This window comes from Coregonus lavaretus (genome assembly GCF_964263955.1).
Source record: "Coregonus lavaretus genome assembly, chromosome: 14".
NCBI classification, from domain to species: Eukaryota; Metazoa; Chordata; class Actinopteri; order Salmoniformes; family Salmonidae; genus Coregonus; species Coregonus lavaretus.
The window spans coordinates 38,713,022-38,729,492 of NC_140001.1; the positions used below are offsets into that span (position 1 = coordinate 38,713,022).

The following is a 16,471-nucleotide window of genomic DNA, read 5'->3' on the forward strand; positions in this document are numbered from 1 at the left end:
TGTGGTCAGCTCGCAGAGCTCGACATGGACATGTACTCTGAGAAATAACAGCTCTCTGACCAGATCTCCCCGGGCACACCACCTATGTAAACCTTTGACATCATTGTGGTAGAACATGGGTGGGCTGGGGTGACGTACAGTTGGTAGTTAGACTGGGACTCTCCATCCCAGCCAGCATCAGGGTTAGCCGGCCTGGCGGCCACAGAGAAACAGACTGGGGCATGGGGACTACATTACAGTCGAGGACATGGTGTATGCATTTTCAAAAGAGGGAATTGAACCATGGTTGTCATCTTAGTCAAGTATTGTATTTAATATTCAGATTGTTTGTTTTGTCTATTTTGTTTGGTTACTTCACTTATCTTCACTTTATGGCTGTGTTTTGAGGCCCCGTGTAGCTAAGTTGGTAGAGCATGGCGTTTGCAACGCCAGGGTTGTGGGTTCGATTCCCACAGGGGGCCAGTAAGAAAATGTATGCACTCACTAACTGTAAGTCGCTCTGGATAAGAGCGTCTGCTAAATGACTAAAATGTAAATGTTATAAATTCCCTTCCCCCTTAACATATGTTTGTGATCGTGTCTCTTATCCACTTCCCATGTATTAAGTGAACTGTATAGACCAAGGCCATGGAGTGGCTTGAACACTTATTCTACTGTAAAGGATTTAATGCAAACGTCAATTATTATGCCTCAGAACATGGTTCCAATACATTTATTTCTGCATAACAGAAACCCACCCTCTTAACTATTCACAATCCTCAGAAAATCTGTGTATGCAACAGCCAACATTGTTGCTATGAGCTTAATTGCCTAAGAAGCGCAGGGTAAAATGTTTACAATTTATAGTTTAAACAGCTGCCAAGAATATACCAATGTTAGGTATGACAGTCACCACAGGAGGTTGGTGGCAACTTAATTTGGGAGGACAGGCAAGTGGTAATGGCTGGAGTGGAATTAGTGGAATGGTATCAAATACATGGTTTCCATGTGTTTGATGCCATTCCATTTACTCAGTTCCAGCAATTATTATGAGCCGTCCTCCCCTCAGCAGTCTCCACTGACAGTCACTGCTCTGTAATTCACATGTTCGATTTAGCTCATTACTTCAATGTTAGCTGTTACTCAAATTCAGAAAATTTATTTTACCAATAAAATGTATATCTTCAGCCAAATGAAATTATTTTGTCTACCTTACTCTCACAGATTTTGATTTAGGCAAGTGCGGCATGCTGTGCTGTGACGTGTGCAATTAAAAAGACTGCATCTGTAATCCTAGAAGACGCTGACTTGTATTAACGAAAAAACCTGTCTCTCTGACAAATATGACACCCCCTTTTCCCCCCTGAAACCCATTTTCCCTTACAGCGTACACCATATCCTAGAAAAGTACAAAACCTTCTGGAACAATTACAACTATAAATCATAGGAAAATGTTACAAGGACAATAACAGAGGGCAGACTTCCCCTTTGGCGTGAGTTGTGCTGTTGACTTCATCCCAGGGAATGTACTGCAGGCCCAGGCCAAGGCTCACAGTGCTGCAGAGTCCTTCACACACATGTGAATGGTCAAACACCTGCTTGCCTTGGCAAACACAACAGCCAAATCCATCTTAGACAGGAAAACATTTTTATGAGCTAAACTTTGTGGTTAAAAAATACCTTTTGAATTCCTCCCCCCAGTTGAAATGGAATATTTACGTAATGATTGTGAGGACTTGAGATGGTTCGCTTAGTTGGCTTGAGTTTTTCTGTGATGTTATTGTCATATTTGGTTGTATTAGTTTTATGTTAGATGTGTTCAGATGTGTAATAATTTGGTATTTTCCAATTGAGGCATATTAAATGATTTTATGACTGACGATATATAAATCTTGATAAAGTTTGATTGGTATGCCAAAAATGTTTGATTTGTAAGTGCTTTGCCACATTTTGTCAAGTGAGACATTTTACAATTCTCAAGATGTATTTAAATAATAGTAATAGAAGAATGATCCTTGTACATTTTAATGATGTTGAAATCATTTATTCACTTGGCAGTCATCCTAACCAAGTGTAATGCAATGATATTGTTTTACAATAAATATAATATTGAAATAAAAGTGCAAATTTCACATTGAGGGTGCAATGACAATGTAATTACCAGTGCTATGGCTGGATAAAAAGTGACTTGGGTGGATACTGTGCCATAGAGACACTATACAGACTTGTGGGAATGTTTGTATGTTTTGAGAAGATGGTGTGTGCTGTGTGAAGGGGGCTCACAGGGTGCATCTAGTCTTAAGCATCCTCTCCTAGGGCTGTGTTTACACAGGCAGACAAATTCTGATCTTTCTTTTCACAAATTGGTCTTTCGACCAATCAGATCAGCTCTAAAAAATAGCTGATGTGAAAAGATCTGATGTGATTGGTCAAAGACCAATTAGAGCGGAAAAGATCAAAATTGGGCTGCCTGTGTAAACGCAGCCCTAGTCTCTCCACTTCATCTGGACTGGTGTGTGAACAGATTAGGTGTATATGAGAGAAGGAAAGGACATGAGGAGAGTAAGCCACTTTAGACTATTAATGCATCCAGAGTTGCATCCAAGGTTTTACTCAATTGTACTGAAATTATGTCCTAATAACTCAAAAGAGTAGTTAGAATTTGGCCCATTTGTCCTGATTCTCTTGGAGTGCCTTTGGTGGAGGAAGTGGCAACGATGACTGGGCGGAGCTGTCCATTTGGTGGCCTGTCATTGGTGTACTCACTAATCGAAAGGTCAAAGGGCATGGTATCAGCAGGCTGGTGCCATCTCCATGGAAACACTGTTGTCAGCCATCCTCTGCCTCAGGTGGTTGGCAAAGTCCACCTGCGTCTGAGAGAGCACTTTGTTTATGATGGTCTTTGGGATCCAACCCTGTGAGGGAGCGAGACAGGGTAAAACAGGAAGAGAGAACATGATGAGAAACAACAATTAAGTGTCCTCAATACAACCATCATCAACCATAACCTTAGGCAGTGATCAATAGCATCTGATTACAACAACACAGGTGTGTCACATTGAACAGAAATCCCTCACTATGATTAAAGGCCAAACAATATCTATGGGACCATTAGTTCCAGAAAGGATCTTCTGATCTTCTTGACACTAACCAGTTAGGCTTCAAGACGGGTCACTCAACCGAGACTGCACTTCTCTATGTCATGGAGGCTCTCTGCACTGCCAAAGCTGTCTCTCTCTCCTCTGTTCTCATCCTCCTAGATCTATCCGTTGCATTCAACACCGTGAACCATCAGATCCTCCTCTCCACCCTCTCAGGGCTGGGCGTCTCAGACTCTGCACATTTTCGTATTGCATCCTACCTGGCAGGCCGCTCCTACCAGGTGACGTGGAGAGGATCTGTGTCTGGGTCACTACTGGTGTCCCCCAGGGCTCGGTTCTAGGCCCTCACCTCTTCTCTCTATACACCAAGTCACTAGGCTACGTCATATCCTCACATGGTCTCTCCTATCATTGCTATGCGGATGACACCCAACTACCTTTCTCCTTCCCCCCTTCTGAAACCCAGGTGGCAACACGCATCTCTGCGTGCCTGGCAGATATCTCAACTTGGATGTTAGCCCACCACCTCAAGCTCTACCTCGACAAGACGGAACTGCTCTTCCTCCCGGGGAAGTCCTGCCCGCTCAACAACCCCTCTATCACGGTTGACCACTCCACAGTGTCGCCCTCCCAGAGTGCAAATAACCTTGGTGTGACCCTGGACAATACCCTGTTGTTCTCTGCAAACATCAAAGCAGTGACCCACTCCTGCAGGTACACGCTCTACAACATCCGTAGAGTACAACCCTATCTCACACAGGAAGTGGCGCAGGTCCTAATCCAGGCACTTGTCTTCTCCCTTCTGGACTACTGCAACTCGCTCTTGGCTGGGCTCCCCACTTGTGCCATCAAACCCCTGCAACTTATCCAGAACACTGCAGCCCACCTGGTGTTCAACCTTCCCAAGTTCTCTCATGTCACTCCGCTCCTCCGCACACTCTACTAGCTTCCAGTCGAAGCTCGCATCCACTACAAGACCATGGTGCTTACCTACGGAACAGCAAAAGGAATTGCCCCTCCCTACCTTCAGGCTATGCTCAAACCCTACACCCCAACCAGAGGACTCTGTTCTGCCACCTCAGGTCTCTTGGCCCTCCCACCCCTACGGGAGGGCAGCTCCCACTCAGCCCAGTCCAAGCTCTTCTCTGTCCTGGCACCCCAATGGTGGAACCAGCTACACCCCTGAAGCTAGGACAGCAGAGTCCCTGCCCATCTTCTGAAAACATCTGAAACCCTACCTCTTCAAACAGTATCTTAAATAATCCTCCTCCTCACCTCGACCCCCACCCCCAGCACTCACACTCTACTGATAGCTACATTATTGAGGAAAAACAGACTTTCTATGCCTGTGATATGTGGTTGTCCCACCTAGCTATCTTAAGATTAATGCACTAACTGTAAGTCGCTCTGGATAAGAGCATCTGCTAAATTACTAAAATGTAAAATGATGAAACCAGATAGTAACAGTTGTATCTGTCTGACCCTAGTGATAAACGGCAGGTTAATGGCCTCCTTACCTTTAAATCTATGCTTAACAACCAGGTGAACTTGGTCTTGTTGGGGTCATCAGCACTGGGCCGCATTACTATACATGTTGGTCCGTTCTCCGCCCTGAAAAAGTCAACAATACGGTTTAGAACATTCATGTTAGCATATGTTGGAGTCCAACACAATATTCAAAATGTTATTTTTTATATTATGTATTGTTAGTGATTTATAATCTCCATCCATCCATCTTTCCATCCATCCCTTGAGTATAAACTAGCCCACCTAACAACTCCCCTCTGTTCGGGCATGGTGGGGTGCTGAGTGGACATGCCAGCCAGGAAGCACGTGGACCCCCGGCGCTTGGCACAGCGAACACTAACGAAGTCCCGCGGCCCCACCACGTTACCAGGCGTGGGTCCCGACACCTCGTGGGTCACCATGGTCTCCTGACCTATCTTCTGAAGGATCTAAAGGGGGAAGGAGAGGAAGAAAAAGGGAGGAAGAGAGAGAGGGAAAGATAGAGAGAAAAGGAAGGAGAAAAGGAGAGGAGAGAGTCAGAAACCTCTGTATATTCTTCAATGCGAGAATGCACATGGGAACAAAACAACCCACAGTATGCGACTTCTAGTCAATCCATGCAATCTGTGTACACATGAGCCAATTCCTCTTAATGTTTTGTTTTGTTGTTGCGTTCTACATGCCATTTAGCAGACCCTTTTATCCAAAGCGACTTACAGTGTAGTGCGTGCCTTGTTTATAAAGTTGATTGGAAAACGTTGATTGTCCCACCTTGACCTCTTTGACGTTAGGGTTCCAGTCTCCCATTTGCTCCATGTTGCCCACCAGCTCCACAAAGAGGTTATCAGAGCGCTGGTCCAACAGCACCTCCAGCTTAAACACCTTCCCCACGTCAGGTAACACCTTACTCAGCACCTTGTCGCCATTCGCCTGAGATCATAGGTCCAGATAATTAAAACTCATAGTTCTGCAAGAATAAACAACAACCTTAAACAACAACCGTTATATTGCAATTCAAAACAGATAAAGGTCTGTAATTACTACATTGAATAGGTGATGAAGGGAATTTCAGTGTGCCAGCCCTCCTGTCTTTGGTACTCCATCTCTATACTCACAGCAGTGATCTCAGTGGTCCATCCATCCTGATCGCCGAGGATGATGATAGACTTCTGCAGCGCCTCCTCTCCCTGCTTCACATATGACACCTCCGCCTCATTGTAGCCCTGCTCCTCCTCGATCCGCGAGCCTGGAGCACAGCACAGATAGAAAACAACATTATCAGTAGAGTTAGAAGAAAGGACTTTCCTTTTGGGTATTTGTGAATGAAAGAAAGAAAAACAAGTAAGAAGTGTGTTCTGAGTGGAGGGTGTGGACTTACTGAGCAGTGAGCTCCTGCGGCGGACATGGCTGATCCAGCTGCTAGGGTTGGGGCCTGCTAGCATGTTCAACTCATGGTGAATGGCCACCATCGCATTCTTCCTCAAACCTGGGACAAGAAGAATGGGAGAAAAAGTAGATAAGAACAGTTTGTAAAAAGCAGTAGAGGAATCTACAATACATTAAATTGTTAGTACAAAAGTCAGTACAATTAAAACATCTTTAGTACCATCAAAACAATTTGTATATTATTGTTATACCAAACCATTACATACAGTTTTTGTGAGCTAACGATTTACAACTGAAAATTAGAGTTTCAGAACACACCATGGCCACAGGGCCACAGGGCTATGAAACACTAGAGAATCATTCACAAACTCTCTCTCACTAACCTGTCATGTTCCTCATATGTCTGTAGGAGATGCCAGCGCACAGTTTGAAAGTTGCAGGCAACATTTTGTATCAATTTAGTGTTAAGTTTAGCTTCTGAGTGAAATAGATAATGCTAAAATATAAAATATATAAATCAGAGGACCCGTTTAGATTGTCAATCTTGTTCTTGGTATTTCAAAGAGAGAAATAGAGAATCATAGAACTGTAAAACAGAGAGCACCAGTATCGTTGTGTTGTCAAGAGGATTTGAGATTCTGTCTGTGGGAGTTGCCGTATGTGTGTCTATATAAGCGTGGAGCAAGGCCGTGATGCTGTCACCTCGGAGATAAACACACACATCATCCCGCCGATCTAACGACCCTGTGGCCAAGGATACCTCTTGGACAAGCTGAGAATGTCTCCAAGCTCTTATAAACATTGTGTCAGATAACGTCCAGTGCTCAGGCCCACTATACCACACACACATACACACACACACACACACACACACACACACACACACACACACACACACACACACACACACACACACACACACACACACACACACACACACACACAGTCCCTCAGACATACAGACAGACTGACAGACAGACAGACACATGCCAGTCAGTGTAGTAGGACCAGTAACAGTCACATCCGCTCACACTCCCAAGGTCCCTCACAGCCAAATCACAGGAATGTATGAAATAAACAGTGTTTACTGGATGTTTGCTGGACAGAATATTCTGCCAACAGTATGTGTTGAAACCACCTTTATGGTGAGTATGATCCCATCTTTAACAATATGATATGATCTAAGCAGCGCATGGTGCTCTGACACTAAGAGATATTGGACATCTTCAACTTGGTGGAAGTTGACTCTATCCTCATACAGTGGTCATTCCACCAATTATGTGCCTTTTGAGTAGTTTAACCTGGTGGTAAAAAACGTTGTATATATACATTCATCAAAACTAAATATTATACTGTCAAAATTGCGAATACATTCATCAAAAGAACACGACTGTCTGCAAAAATACTAACACAAACATACATATCTTTTGAGTCTAAGCTGACAAAAAGACCGTCTGTCTTTAAAAAAATCCCAGTAGATCAATACATTTTCTTTGCAGTCACCAAATCACTATCAAAAGGTGCAGAATTTTGGGCTATTACTCTCCTTTTATGCATATTTTCCTTAAACAATGTCATACACATCAAATCAAATATTATTCCTGTTCAAAAAGAAAATGGAAAATAAGCACATTGTGTGCAGAATTCATTCACTGGTATCATCACAATCCAATTCTATGTATTCAGTCCATAGGCTGGTCTGCTTACAGGTTTGTAGTTTTCCATCGGCAAGTAGAAACACAATCCCGAATAGAAATAAGCAAAGGTGAATACAGTGGAGGAACACAACTGATATGAATTTATAGGCCTCAATCCACACCAAAGCAAAGCTATGTAATGGAAGGTCACAATGTTGGAGATGATGACTTAGAAGTAAACTAAGGTTACATAATTAATTTCATTTCATTCTCTGCATCTCTGCATGTCCACAATGGTGTAAGATCATAAAAATGAGACAGTCTCGTTACCTAGATCTGTACCTATATTGTACCTTACTACTGATAAAAACAATTACAATGTGCAGTAGTATTTACTGATTGCCAGAAACAGTGAACACGTTTGCAACCTTTTCTCTTCACGTGTTGATATTCTGTGAACAAAACACTTTACAATAAATGTTGTATTCATTGATGACGATTGTATTTAAAGTTTTGCAAAAGTGGGTCTAAGATATGCAATCCAGGTACAAAGGCAAGAACATTCTGCTGATGTATTTAAGCATTTGATCATTGTTGTTCTGCTATAGGAACATTTATCCACAGTTCCAAAAAATGCTTTACGCAATTGAGAAAAACTGTAATAAAATCCATGTTTTCCCATTTCAAGAGGTTAAATAAATAGAAAGACTATAGTAAGTACCTATTAGCTACCAAATAAAGTAACAGGGTTGACCGTAATAGGGTTGACTACTTCATCTTAAATCATCCATAAATCTTGGAATGGAAGCTTGTTGTGTGCAACAGGGAGGGGCAATTGAATGTTAAATAATTCCTAGCCTGTCTAGCTATGAGTAGCAGGTTTGACTTGCTTGACCTGCTCAGTTTTCCACCACAAACACAAAAAGATTGCCAAAAAGAGTAGAACCAGTTCACCTGCTTTTACAATATGATTTGACGATTAGATGTTCATTGAATAAAAAAAAAAGGAAGTTTCACCATATTAAAACGAGAGTTCAATTCACGTAACAGGGTTGACCTGTTACGTGAGGGAAAGTTTTTTTATTTCTTAAAATTAATCACATGACCATCATATAATTGGCATATACATTACTCTTACTGAATTTCCACGTGGGCGAGGATATTGGAAATGTAATCAAATCCTATTGGATGATAACTTGTTTCTAACTAGGACAGAGGAATTCATAACTGAATTTTTCCGACATAACATAGGTACAGCAAATCCCCTTATTGTATGGGACACTTTTAAATGTGCCTTTAGAGGCCATGCAATTCAGTACTCATCTCGAAAACAAAAGCAATTTAGGTCAAAAGAGTCCATACCAACAAAGGAAATAGAAGGTCTAACAGAACAGATAGATAGCAATAAAAACTGTAACATAGAGGCTCAGAATAAGTTAGAGGGGAAACAAAAAGAAATGGAGGAACTTATTCAAGAAAGATCAAGTGTAATATATTATAAAAATAAAGCAAACTCTACCCACATGTACATATTACTTCAACTACCTCAACTAGCCGGTGCCCCCGCACATTGACTCTGCACCGGTACCCCCCTGTATATATAGCCTCCCTACTGTTATTTTATTTTACTTCTGCTCTTTTTTTCTCAACACTTTTTTTGTTGTTGTTTTATTTTACTTTTTTATTAAAAATAAATGCACTGTTGGTTAAGGGCTGTAAGTAAGCATTTCACTGTAATGTCTACACCTGTTGTATTCGGCGCATGTGGCCAATAAAATTTTATTTTATTTTATTTTATTTGAATATGGGGAAAAATGCACCAAATTATTTGTTAATCTTCAACATAGAAATGCTACCAAAAATAATTTACTGAAATTGGTTACAAATGATGGAGTCACCCATGATTCACCAAATTATATTTAGAAGGAGGAAGCAAAGTACTTTAAGCATATGTTTTAGTTTCAGTCGCCTCGATCTCCTCTAACTGGATTTTTTTCTTCTATTGATAATGTCAAAAACAGCCATACAGAAAGAAGGTGAAATTACAGAGGAGGAACTTCTGGATGCAGTTAAAGACTTTAAGTCTGGGAAAACTCCAGGGTTGGATGGCATACTAGTTGAGATATACCAAACCTTTTTTGATATACTCAGAGGACCGTTATTAGCATGTTTAAACCACTCCTATGTAAATGGTAGATTATCAGACGCTCAATAAGAAGGTCTGATTTCATTATTACTGAAACAGGATACAAGTGGTAAATATAAAGATACAGTCCATTAAAAAAATTGGAGGCCCCTTACACTTCAGTGTTGTGATGCAAAGATTCTAGCAAAATGGATAGCGCATAGAATTAAAAAGGTATTGTCAGACATTATTCATTCTAATCAGACAGGTTTTTTACATGGACGGTACATTGGAGATAATATAAGGCAAGTACTGGAAACAATAGAACACTATGAAAAATCTGGGAAACCAGGCCTCCTATTCATAGCTGACTTTGAAAAGGCTTTTGATAAAGTACGACTGGAGTTTATATATAAATGCCTGGAGCATTTCAATTTTGGAGAATTTCTTATAAAATGGGTTAAAATCATGTATAGTAACCCTAGGTTTAAAATAATAAATAATGGCTATTTCTCAGAAAGTTTTAAACTGTCAAGAGGAGTAAAACAAGGTTGTCCACTATCGGCATATCTAATTATTATGGCCATCGAAATGTTAGCTGTTAAAATCAGATCCAACAATAATATCAAGGGATTAGAAATCCAGGGCTTAAAAACAAAGGTGTCATTGAACGCTGATCCCTTGAATCCCTCCACAGCCTCATAGAGCATCTAGATACATTTTCTAACCTCTCTGGATTACAACCATATTATGATAAATGTACTATATTACGTATTGGATCACTAAAAAATACAATTTTTACATTAGAGTGTAGTTTACCAATGAAATGGTCTGATGGTGATGTGGATATACTCAGTATACATATCCCAAATGAAATAAATGATCTCACTTCAATACCTTTTAATAGAAAGTTAGCAAAAATAGATAAGATCTTGCTACCATGGAAAGGTAAATACCTGTCTATTTGTGGAAAAATCACCCTGATTAACTCTTTAGTATTATCCCAGTTTACATATTTGCTTATGGTCTTGTCTACGCCTAGCGAACAGTTTTTTAAATTATATGAGAAAAAAATATTCAATTTTATTTGGAACGGCAAGCCAGACAAAATTAAATGGGCCTATTTTTATAATGAATATCAATTCGGAGGACAGAAATGATTAAATATTAAAGCATTAGACCTATCCCTAAAAGCTTCAGTCATACAAAAGTTATACTTAAATCCAAACTGGTTCTCTAGCAAAGTAGTAAGATTGTCTCACCCCATGTTCAAGAATGGCCTATTTCCCTTTATTCAGATTACAACCTCTAATTTACAGTTATTTGAAAAGGAAATAATCTCCCAAATATCACTATTTCTAAAACAAGCCATAGAAAGTTGGTTGCAATTTCAATTTAATCCTCCAGAAACGATAGAACAAATAATGCAACAAATATTGTGGTTAAACTCAAATATACAAATTGATAAGAAAACATTATTTTTGAATACAATTTTTAAAAAAGGTATAATCTTCGTAAATGATATCATCATGTTGCACATGCAGCTAACAAAAACATATGGAAATGTCTGCTCTACCCAAGATTACAACCAAATAATTGCAGCATTACCGCAAAAATGGAACTTGTCTGTCGGCCCTGCATTAAAGACCATAATTGGTTAAAGAAAATTGTGATAAATAAAAAAGTATACCAGTTTCATTTAAGGACCAAAGGATTGACAGCCGTCCCATATAGATTGCAAAATAGTTGGGAAGAGATTTTTGACGTACCAATTCCATGGCAAATGGTTTATGAACTGATTCGCAAAACGATGCCGGATTGAAAACTCAGTTATTATACAAAATTCTTGCTACCAATATAATGTTTTTTATATGGGGGATACAATCTTCCCAGCTCTGCATATTTTGCTGCGAAGAGACAGAATCATTAGATCATTTGTTTTGGTACTGTCCATTTGTAGCTTGTTTTTGGTCACAGGATTGCAATATTTACCTGGAGATAGCACTACTGGGTGATCTGAAAAGACATAGTCAATCGATCAATAATATAATAATAATTTTAGCATAAATGTTTATTTTCAATTTACAATCTGTAGAAACAATGAGAATTGAAGCGTTCAGAACTTTTGTGAAACATCACAGTACAGTTGAAAAATATATGGCAAATAGAAATCCAATATGGATGGTGTTAAGAGATAGATGGGAGGGGTTGAATGGAGCTGAAGGTTGGGACTAATAACAACTAATAACAACAAGATAACTAATGTAAAACATACTGTGTCCATGATAAGTATATAGGTTGTATATTAAGAACTTTTGTGAAAGAGCACAGTTTGAAAGATATTGCATACAGAAGCAAACCGGATGGACATCATGAAAATGATCTGAGAGGTTGAGGATAGAGGAAGTTCAGGAGTAAAAACAAACAAAATAGAACTATTGTAAAATTGACTGTGTCCATAAAATGTATATAGTATCTATAAGCTGGAAGTAGAGGCATAAGCGTTGTTGTTCACTAGTTTACTCCAATTAGGGGAGGGGTGGTGGGGTTGGAACGTAATAAAAGAAAATATATTTAAAAATTATAATAATTTTAAAAAACATCACATGAAATAAATAATAATCTTCAGAAATGACTTTGTCAAAGCAACCAAATAACTTTACAATGATGAATGTTGGGGTTGAGTGGGTTAAATGCACAGAGGGACGTGTCAAAATGCTGAATTATGGTACCTAAGCACATGTCCCACAGGCAACCTCATGTAAAGTGTCAAACTGACCTGATCCTGAAAATGTGCCCTATAGCCTACCAGATATGCTGCAGTGTAGCATTTCTCACAATGCAAATGTACAAATAATTCCAGTATCATGGTACAAAATGGACCAGTCTAATGTCCATGTCTGTGGGGTTGTGTCACCCTCTGGAAGGTGTCCATCCTTTTACTGTAGATGTGACTGTGGGTTGCTAAACCACTGACTGTCACTGTAATCACCATGCTGTGGTAACAAACTATTACTCAAGGAGTCTTACACACTTTTTTAGCCTTGCTTTCTGAGTCCAACCAAAACCCAAATTATCTTACGAAAATATTGCTCCAATGACTTGCGTGTCAAACTAGGCAGAGGAAGTCAACATTGTTCAATACCATTGCAACAGCATTCATATCACTAGAGCATAAGATAACAAGCCATCTGAACTGAAAAGTCAATAAAAAGTGCCATGGGAAAAAAAAGAACAGGTCATAAATCATGAAGGGAGAGTGGCCTTAACCTGAAGCCCCTTGTCCCTCTGGCTGCATTGATTTATATCTTGGGCCTTATCATGGCTGAGTTCTGACATAGAAAATGGGAACACACAGAACTCAAGGTTACTTTTGTAACCCCGGTTCTGTAATAATATGAGTGAGATGTATCACATATGGGAAATCGCATTTCACTACAGGAAGTAACCAATCACACAGCGTCTGCCGAAAACAGACAGGTCGAGTGGCGAAAGAGGTGGGCCCCTCCCTATAAGGTGCCACTCGCCTGCCCACTGGTCATTCTCAAGCATGTCTCTCTTCCTTGCGTACTGTGAGGAGGGAAAAGTGGTGAGATATCTCACTCATATTATCAGAGAACAGGGGTTATGAAAGTAACCTTGAGTTCTCTTGCAAATACTTGTTTTGATGTATCACATATGGGATATGGTCAACTACCGTATCGCAGACATGCTCTCCCAAGCCAAGGTAGTCTTCTGACAGTACCACCCCTCAGAGGCTCTGACATTGAGGACAGAATGCATCAACAAAAGTGCAGTGACATCCAGTCGGTAAAAATCTCATATAATATATGAGCCATCAGGCCCTCGAGGGCTTCAACCCTTGCTATTATAGGTCAATATAATAGCCTCCACTATCCTATGGGATAGTAATTGCAGGGGGACGCCCGAGAAATGAAGAGTTGGACGCTCTTGCATAAAGCTCCCGTTCTATCCAAGTAAAAGCTCAACAAGCGTACTGGATACAAACGGTGGAGATGCACTTCTACCGTAGCGGTGAAGGGCGGCGGATGGAAAACCATATGCTCTAAGGCGGGACAATTAGAAAATGATCGCTGACCTTAGGCATAAAGGCAGGGTTAGATAATAACATATCTTGATAACCCCCGGTCAAACTGTAGGCACGAATGGTGAACTGACAGTGCGTGCAGCTCACTCACTCGCTTTGCAGCATAAGGGCAATTAGTAAAGCGGTTAGAAAAAAGGAGAGATATTTCATCTCCACACTTTCCAGCGGCTGCTGTGAAAAAGCCTCAAGCACAATAGACAGGTCCCAAGATGAACTAAAGGCTTCGAGACTGGACGTAAGCGACACTCACCCTTCGTAAAGCGATATGACAAAGGGTGCTACCCTACTGTGTGGTTGTCGAGGCCTATATGATAGGCCAAAAAAATCTAAATAGACCTTTGCAGTGGAGAAAAAACCATCCTCTCACTGGTCAGACCTAGAGGGCTATGGTTGCTGGGTGAGAGTGGGAAGTCTCTTAGCTCGCTTGGGTCATACAGATCCCTGTGTAGCTACAAGGACTAGCCGTAAAGCCAGAGAGGGATCTCGGCTACTCAGAGTTTCCCTGGCCATAGAGGCAGGAGTGTCATGTACCCCAAAAATCTGAGGTTGGAGAATTTTGTATTTTTCAAATACCTGAAACAGCTTTTTGCTACAATCTAGAACCATTATCATTATGCTTAATTGTATTGTACTGCATATCTCTACTAAAATCTGGGTAAAAGATTGAAAGGAATTGTTATTGCTTCCTTTTCTAAAGTCTACCAACCTTGACAGCAAGCATGCCAGCTAAGATAGTTAGACATGCTAGTTACTCTAACTTGATTGATAGCCTGAAATGGCTTCTTGGTAGCTACAGTTGAAGTCGGAAGTTTACATACACTTAGGTTGGAGTCATTAAAACTCGTTTTTCAACCACTCCACGTATTTCTTGTTAACAAACTATAGTTTGGGCAAGTCGGTTAGGACATCTACTTTGTGCATGACACAAGTAATTTTTCCAACAATTGTTTACAGACAGATTATTTCACTTATAATTCACTGTATCACAATTCTAGTGGGTCAGAAGTTTACATACACTAAATTGACTGTGCCTTTAAACAGCTTGGAAAATTCCAGAAAATTATGTCATGGCTTTAGAAGCTTCTGATAGGCTAATTGACATCATTTGAGTCAATTGGAGGTGTACCTGTGGATGTATTTCAAGGCATACCTTCAAACTCAGTGCCTCTTTGCTTGACATCATGGGAAAATAAAAAGAAATCAGCCAAGACCTCAGAATTTTTTTTGTAGATCTCCACAAGTCTGGTTCATCCTTGGGAGCAATTTCCAAACGCCTGAAGGTACCACATTTATCTGTACAAACAATAGTACGCAAGTATAAACACCATGGGACCACGCAGCCATCATACTGCTCAGGAAGGAGACGCGTTCTGTCTCCTAGAGATGAACGTACTTTGGTGCGAAAAGTGCAAATCAATCCCAGAACAACAGCAAAGGACCTTGTGAAGATGCTGGAGGAAACAGGTACAAATGTATCTATATCCACAGTAAAACAAGTCCTATATCGACATAACCTGAAAGGCCTCTCAGCAAGGAAGAAGCCACTGCTCCAAAACCGCCATAAAAAAGCCAGACTACGGTTTGCAACTGCACATGGGGACAAAGATTCGTACTTTTTGGAGAAATGTCATCTGGTCTGATGAAACAAAATTAGAACTGTTTGGCCATACTGACCATAATTATGTTTGGAGGAAAAAGGGGAAGGCTTGCAAGCCGAAGATAACCATCCCAACCGTGAAGCACGGGGGTGGCAGCATCATGCTGTGGGGGTGCTTTGCTGGAGGAGGGACTGGTGCACTTCACAAATTAGATGGCATCATGAGGAAGGAAAATTAGGTGGATATACTGAAGCAACATCTCAAGACATCAGTCAGGAAATGGGTCTTCCAAATGGACAATGACCCCAAGCATACTTCCAAAGTTGTGGCAAAATGGCTTAAGGACAACAAAGTCAAGGTATTGGAGTGGCCATCACAAAGCCCTGACCTCAATCCTATAGAAAATGTGTGGGCAGAACTGAAAAGCGTGTTGCGAGCAAGGAGGCCTTGCTCCTTCACTCCAACTAAAGTGGGGAGTAGAAAAGACGCACAGAGGAGGACAAAACATCACCCTTGCCAAGGATGTGGCAGTGTTTTCACCCCTAGTGGTTTGTTTTCACTACTTGGTGATGGAATCTCCGAACCCCACTGGGTTGTCGCTTCTAACAGGCGGAATGCGCTAGTGCACGTACGTCAAGTGCACCCAATGACACTGCAGAGGGGCAGAGAGTGTATCACAGTAACTGTGGTACCTAGTAAAAATGTTGAGCAGAGCCCTTCTTTAACAAGACAAGCTCGAACTTCTCGGACTGTGCCCCACCCTTGTGGTAACGAAGAAAAACCTATTTCTCCTCTCTTTTTCTCCACCAGGCGTTATACTAAGAGTCAAGGATAGAGAGAGGATGGAGCCACGAGATGGATTTCAAAAACATCTCGGGTAAGAGACAAGGCCATAGTGGTGGGCACTCAGGCCCACACTTGGCCGTTCCACATCCTCAGTGGCCTTTTTCATAGGGTTCCTGAGAGGGTGGGGCCCCGTGGGCTGAAGGGGTTTCGTAGAGGGCGGCTGCAGCAAAGGACTGTTTGCTTCC

General features: G+C 40.9%; 1 protein-coding gene across 1 annotated transcript; it reads right to left on the bottom strand.

Annotated features, from left to right (window-relative positions):
- Positions 1 to 2,771: 2,771 nt before the first annotated feature.
- LOC311141619 (steroidogenic acute regulatory protein, mitochondrial) lies at positions 2,772 to 6,419 on the bottom strand (the record flags this gene model as incomplete). The annotated part of the gene is made up of 7 exons (XM_084177005.1): positions 2,772 to 2,894; positions 4,598 to 4,691; positions 4,851 to 5,035; positions 5,358 to 5,516; positions 5,702 to 5,832; positions 5,965 to 6,072; positions 6,356 to 6,419. 7 exons carry the CDS (start codon positions 6,417 to 6,419, stop codon positions 2,772 to 2,774), a joined length of 864 nt encoding a protein of 287 aa, XP_084033131.1.
- Between the last annotated feature and the right edge of the window lie 10,052 nt (positions 6,420 to 16,471).